Raw genomic sequence first — 7100 nt, forward strand, 5'->3', positions numbered from 1 at the left:
ATATTGGTTTTAAAAAAAAAAAAAAAAAAAAAAAAAAAAAACGCTCATTATTCCGATTTACAAATAAATGGGTACTAATTTATTAAATCAACTGAATCAAGCTGAATCAAGTCTTTATTTATTTCCAAGTGTTAAAAAAAAACATCAATTTGACAAGGAGCCATGTTTATCTGTTCTTATGTCAATGCTAATCTTTCCCATGTGCTGCAGCTCTTCTCTTTTTCTCTCTCAATTCGCAATTGAAGAAAAAAAATATTTTGGGGGTATCTAATCATAAAAGGAAGAAATAATCCAAAATAACCCCTTAAAGCTACTACTAGTGGGAGAAAAAGTACATAGCTACCTACACACAAAACACTATCAAAACAAAAGGTCAAGGTTAGAGGTTACAGCAGATGGGTACCTATCAAATAAACCAGGGCCTACTCTACCTACATCTATACCTAAACACTTATTTAATAACTGAAAATAAAATAGTTAATAGGAGATATACACCGACGGTATTTAACTAGGAAAAGGCTAGGAGGAAGAAGAATAGGAGAGAGGTGATGATATACAGAAAGTTAATAATTCAAAAAGTACATTCATCGTTACAGTTTAGTGTCTTACTTATAACTCTTAGGTACCTAGGAGTGCTTGATAGTGGGTTTGATTTTCACGTCGGACAAGCATTCACTAATTAAAAGAATTCAACTCTTTTCAACAAGGAAAATTAGCAAGATGGGAATGAAAAGATCAAAGTCTTGAATTAGAATTAAACATTGCCTTTCTGGAAGGATAAAAATGTTATATTCTATTCTACAAATCACAAGGGCAGGGGTATATTTACCTTTATATGCAGCAATCATGAGACAAGAATTGTTGTAGTGATTTGTAATGTTGAGGTCAGCTCCATGTTCAATCAAATATTTCACAATGTCCAGTCGTCCATCATAGCAAGCTGCTCGGAGAGGTGTGGACTGGGTTTTGGTAGAGTGGTTTACGTCAGCTCCAGCATGAACCAAAGTTTTGATCACTGACAAATGACCTGCACCTAGGAGAGGACAATCAATATGATGATATACAGAAAGTTAATAATTCAAAAAGTACATTCAATGTTACAGTTTAGTGTCTTACTTATAACTCTTAGGTACCTAGGAGTGCTTGATAGTGGGTTTGATTTTCACGTCGGACAAGCATTCACTAATTAAAAGAATTCAACTCTTTTCAACAAGGAAAATTAGCAAGATGGGAATGAAAAGATCAAAGTCTTGAATTAGAATTAAACATTGCCTTTCTGGAAGGATAAAAATGTTATATTCTATTCTACAAATCACAAGGGCAGGGGTATATTTACCTTTATATGCAGCAATCATGAGACAAGAATTGTTGTAGTGATTTGTAATGTTGAGGTCAGCTCCATGTTCAATCAAATATTTCACAATGTCCAGTCGTCCATCATAGCAAGCTGCTCGGAGAGGTGTGGACTGGGTTTTGGTAGAGTGGTTTACGTCAGCTCCAGCATGAACCAAAGTTTTGATCACTGACAAATGACCTGCACCTAGGAGAGGACAATCAATATGATGATATACAGAAAGTTAATAATTCAAAAAGTACATTCAATGTTACAGTTTAGTGTCTTACTTATAACTCTTAGGTACCTAGGAGTGCTTGATAGTGGGTTTGATTTTCACGTCGGACAAGCATTCACTAATTAAAAGAATTCAACTCTTTTCAACAAGGAAAATTAGCAAGATGGGAATGAAAAGATCAAAGTCTTGAATTAGAATTAAACATTGCCTTTCTGGAAGGATAAAAATGTTATATTCTATTCTACAAATCACAAGGGCAGGGGTATATTTACCTTTATATGCAGCAATCATGAGACAAGAATTGTTGTAGTGATTTGTAATGTTGAGGTCAGCTCCATGTTCAATCAAATATTTCACAATGTCCAGTCGTCCATCATAGCAAGCTGCTCGGAGAGGTGTGGACTGGGTTTTGGTAGAGTGGTTTACGTCAGCTCCAGCATGAACCAAAGTTTTGATCACTGACAAATGACCTGCACCTAGGAGAGGACAATCAATATGATGATATACAGAAAGTTAATAATTCAAAAAGTACATTCAATGTTACAGTTTAGTGTCTTACTTATAACTCTTAGGTACCTAGGAGTGCTTGATAGTGGGTTTGATTTTCACGTCGGACAAGCATTCACTAATTAAAAGAATTCAACTCTTTTCAACAAGGAAAATTAGCAAGATGGGAATGAAAAGATCAAAGTCTTGAATTAGAATTAAACATTGCCTTTCTGGAAGGATAAAAATGTTATATTCTATTCTACAAATCACAAGGGCAGGGGTATATTTACCTTTATATGCAGCAATCATGAGACAAGAATTGTTGTAGTGATTTGTAATGTTGAGGTCAGCTCCATGTTCAATCAAATATTTCACAATGTCCAGTCGTCCATCATAGCAAGCTGCTCGGAGAGGTGTGGACTGGGTTTTGGTGAAAGTTGAATGGCATAGGTACACAGTCTGGTACTCTTATCATGACTCAGTTGACTCAGGCATCCTAGTAGGAGGTAAGTACTTGAGTGAGTATTTAGATATACTTAATATGTCATATGAATGAATGGTATTAGCCCAGATAAAGATATTTTCATATAGCTATTTACCCATTAAACCTACATCTTCTTCTTCTTTGCCTTTTCTCATGTTCAGATGGGGTTGGCATTTGTCATCAGCCTCTCAATCAGCTTTAGAGTGATTGCTTTGAGGCCAACTGGTTTTGGCTAAACAAAATTTTCCAAGTGGGATGCCCTTTGCACTCAACCTTTGCTATTGATATAGCATGACAAAATTTTGGGCTAGTCTTCTCCCTGTTTATAGTTCCCTAGCTAGACACTGATCTACTCTCTGTTTATAGTCCCTCAGCCAGACTAACCCATTAGGTAAACCTACATAAGTTGTAAAAATGCATAAAGTATTGATAAATTAGTTTCACAAGGAAAAAACAACTTTTTCATTTTTATTTATTTATTTTTGTTATTATTATTTCTACCAACTTTGACTTTCAACTTTTTAAAACCTGGTTTATGTTGATTGATCTATTGAAAAATCTCTTGAATGGCAAATATAACATCCAAATCAGATGAACTTGGAACTTTATAATATATTCAAGTAGCAAGGAGAGGTAATCTTCACTCACCTCATTCAACAGTTGTTTAACTTGCGGGACGGTGAGCTCTTCAAGAGCTGTGTAGATATTGATAGCCCTTCCATCCTTGGCAGCAAGATAAATGCTGTCCTTGACTAGTTGAGTAATGTGACTTCCTTTGGACATGGCACTTTTTGTTTTTGCTGGTTAATCACAACATCAACACATTTTCAACACAAAAAAAAGATTTGTGTAGGTAGAAAGAATCTATAAAGAAACAAAATAAGTGGTTACTCTTTCAGATATTAGCATGGTTCTAAAATATGTGCCATATTAAAGAAGGTTTGTTATTAATATTCTTGGTAATTATGCAGAAGTCACATCCGTGCAAAAGAAAAGCTCCTTTTTGTATTCAACCTAACCCTATAATAATGCCAATCACTGCTCTAATTATGAAAACTCCTTGCATTTAACCTAACCCTATAATAACACTGGTCACTGCTCATTTGTGCCAGTTCCTTAGGTAGCAATATTCCACGGACGTGACTTCTGCACAAGTGTTTACATAATCTTTCACTGTAAGTGTAGAAGGAGATAAACATAAGTGTGAAAGCTCACCCTGTTGGGATTACATTTGGTAACTAACTATGAATAACAACATACTCTCTTCAGAGCTAATGTGTTTCTTGTATGATGAATGAGCAAATTGAACAATCAAATTTTTAATAGGTACTTTATGAGTAACACACCATCACTAATTAGGAACCATTCATACAAAATACCTGCTTTAGTTTCTTACCTATGGTACTTTGTGAATTTTATTAGCAATATCCCAATTTAGTTTACTGTGTACCAAGTCAATCTGAATACAAAGAGTTTAAATTTAAACTCGCAATTCGTGTACCCTATTTACTTTGAGGTCAGACATCCGAAAATTTAAAATTGAATTCAGAAATGTGTTTCTATGAGAAAATTTAATCAAAATATTTTTGGAGCTCTTGACCAAAGCGCCAAGACTTCTGCGAATTTTAGACGAATGGAAAGCTAAAAATAGAAAACACGGAAAACGAAATATCCGACTAGATAGGACTAGACCTAGGTACTTAGACTTACAATCTTACAAATTCTTTCCTGGAAACTTCGATCTCTCTTAGTGGACAAAAAAAGCTAGTTATCAGGGAGCTTTCAGAGAAAAAAAGAACTTTCAACTTTTTTTTTTTTTTTTTTCACTTCACTTCATAAAGTTCCAAGTTCATCTGATTTGGATGTTATGTTTGCCATTCAAGAGATTTTTCAATAGATCGATCAACATAAAACAGGTTTAAAAAGTTGAAAGTTGGTAGAAAAAATAATAACAAAAATAAATAAATAAAAATGAAAAAGTTGTTTTTTTCCTTGTGAAACTAATTTATCAATATTTTATGCATTTTTACAACTTATGTAGGTTTAATGGGTTAGTCTGGCTGAGGGACTATAAACAGAGAGTAGATCAGTGTCTAGCTATGGGACTATAAACAGGGAGAAGACTAGCCCAAATTTCCTCATGCTATATCAATAGCAATGTTTGAGTGCAAAGGGCATCCCACTCGGAAAATTTTGTTTAGCCAAAACGAGTTGGCCTCAAAGCGATCACTCTAAAGCTGATTGAGAGGCTGATGACAAACACCGACCCCATCTGAACATGAGAAAAGGCAAAGAAGAAGAAGAAGAAGATGTAGGTTTAATGGGTAAATAGCTATATGAAAATATCTTTATCTGGGCTAATACCATTCATTCATATGACATATTATTTTTATCCTTCCAGAAAGGCAATGTTTAATTCTAATTCAAGACTTTGATCTTTTCATTCCCATCTTGCTAATTTTCCTTGTTGAAAAGAGTTGAATTCTTTTAATTAGTGAATGCTTGTCCGACGTGAAAATCAAACCCACTATCAAGCACTCCTAGGTACCTAAGAGTTATAAGTAAGACACTAAACTGTAACGATGAATGTACTTTTTGAATTATTAACTTTCTGTATATCATCACCTCTCTCCTATTCTTCTTCCTCCTAGCCTTTTCCTAGTTAAATACCGTCGGTGTATATCTCCTATTAACTATTTTATTTTCAGTTATTAAATAAGTGTTTAGGTATAGATAGGTAGAGTAGGCCCTGGTTTATTTGATAGGTACCCATCTGCTGTAACCTCTAACCTTGACCTTTTGTTTTGATAGTGTTTTGTGTGCCTAAATACTCACTCAAGTACTTACCTCCTACTAGGATGCCTGAGTCAACTGAGTCATGATAAGAGTACCAGACTGTATACCTATGTATGCCATTCAACTTTCAAACATATGCAGTCTACATTTGTGTGTAATTTTTGTGCTGACTCTTTTCCCTATCTTGGGACTACCTGCCCTACCTCAACAGTGTGAATACTTATCTTGAATAATTTAAAATTGTCTAAGATTTCAGTTTAAAAGGCTTTAAACAATGTATTGTACGTTTATCTTGTATTTTAACTTCTTTTTATCTTATTTTGTAAACACTTTAACACTACTCATACCTACTTATTTTACATTTTAACTCAATTGATATATAAGTAATTAATCCTATATTTCAATTTACATTTATACCTACCTAAGTACTACAATCCTCATGTGATGGAACATGGAACATATTCCTTGTTTGCAGACAGTGATTGACTACGAAGGGCACAAGTGTACTCCGCTCATAATAGCGGCAAGAAATGGCCATGACAAGGTTGTCAAAATCATACTGTCCAAGTTTGAGCCGGACATTGAGCAGGAAGGTTCGGTTAAAGTGGACAACTATGTGATTGAGGGTGCTACAGCTCTGTGGTGTGCAGCAAGTAAGTGTGGCAAAAATTTTACCCAGATTTTATGTCTTGTAATTCCAGAATGAAACAGGTACTGCCAGCCTAGTCTCCTTGGAGGGAACTGTATTAATGGAGGTCCTAACACCGTAAAATCAAAGAGAGAATTCTGAAAACAAAGGATCTGTTCAGGATAAACTTGTCCCACGTGAAAATCAAACCCACTATCAAGCACTTATAGGTACCTAAGAGTTATAAGTAAGACACTAAACTGTACCATTGAATGTACTTTTTGAATTATTAACTTTCTGTATATCATCATATTGATTGTCCTCTCCTAGGTGCAGGTCATTTGTCAGTGATCAAAACTTTGGTTCATGCTGGAGCTGACGTAAACCACTCTACCAAAACCCAGTCCACACCTCTCCGAGCAGCTTGCTATGATGGACGACTGGACATTGTGAAATATTTGATTGAACATGGAGCTGACCTCAACATTACAAATCACTACAACAATTCTTGTCTCATGATTGCTGCATATAAAGGTAAATATACCCCTGCCCTTGTGATTTGTAGAATAGAATATAACCTTTTTATCCTCTACATTTGTGTGTAATTTTTGTGTTGACTTGGGACTACCTGCCCTACCTCAACAGTGTGAATACTCATACTTATCTTGAATAATTTAAAATTGTCTAAGATTTTAATTTAAAATGCTTTAAACAATGTATTGTATGCTTATCTTGTATTTTAACTTCTTTTTATCTTATTTTGTAAACATTTTAAACACTACTCATACCTACTTATTTTACAGTTTAACTCAATTGATATATAAGTAATTAATACTATATTTCAATTTACATTTATACCTACCTAAGTACTACAATCCTCATGTGATGGAACATGGAACATATTCCTTGTTTGCAGACAGTGATTGACTACGAAGGGCACAAGTGTACTCCGCTCATAATAGCGGCAAGAAATGGCCATGACAAGGTTGTCAAAATCATACTGTCCAAGTTTGAGCCGGACATTGAGCAGGAAGGTTCGGTTAAAGTGGACAACTATGTGATTGAGGGTGCTACAGCTCTGTGGTGTGCAGCAAGTAAGTGTGGCAAAAATTTTACCCAGATTTTATGTCTT

General features: G+C 34.8%; 2 protein-coding genes and 1 long non-coding RNA gene across 4 annotated transcripts in view; 1 reads left to right on the forward strand and 2 right to left on the reverse strand.

The window, feature by feature from the left end:
• Positions 1-829: 829 nt before the first annotated feature.
• LOC103510799 (protein fem-1 homolog B-like) lies at positions 830-2932 on the reverse strand (the record flags this gene model as incomplete). Its single annotated transcript, XM_008475490.1, has 5 exons — positions 2929-2932; positions 2351-2461; positions 1844-2047; positions 1337-1540; positions 830-1033 (listed from the first exon to the last, which is right to left on the reverse strand). Coding segments are annotated over exons 1-5 (727 nt in total), but the record flags the coding sequence as incomplete, so codon positions are not given.
• A 386-nt stretch (positions 2933-3318) lies between these two features.
• On the reverse strand, positions 3319-4365 carry LOC113468100. Its single transcript, XR_003391961.1, has 2 exons — positions 4255-4365; positions 3319-3408 (listed from the first exon to the last, which is right to left on the reverse strand). It is a non-coding gene; the product is annotated as an uncharacterized LOC113468100 (long non-coding RNA).
• Positions 4366-5776: 1411 nt separating this feature from the next.
• LOC103510800 (protein fem-1 homolog B-like) overlaps positions 5777-7100 on the forward strand; it is a 34673-nt gene continuing 33349 nt past the window's right edge. For both annotated transcript variants that reach the window (XM_026824762.1, XM_026824761.1), the window contains exons 1-2: positions 5777-5993; positions 6299-6502. In XM_026824762.1, coding sequence (XP_026680563.1) covers positions 5792-5993; positions 6299-6502 — 406 coding nt within the window. In that variant the 5' untranslated portion in view covers positions 5777-5791. The remainder of the gene's footprint in view (positions 5994-6298; positions 6503-7100) is intronic.

The sequence above is a fragment of the Diaphorina citri genome, unplaced genomic scaffold (genome assembly GCF_000475195.1).
Source record: "Diaphorina citri unplaced genomic scaffold, Diaci psyllid genome assembly version 1.1 scaffold644, whole genome shotgun sequence".
In the NCBI taxonomy this organism is placed as follows: Eukaryota; Metazoa; Arthropoda; class Insecta; order Hemiptera; family Psyllidae; genus Diaphorina; species Diaphorina citri.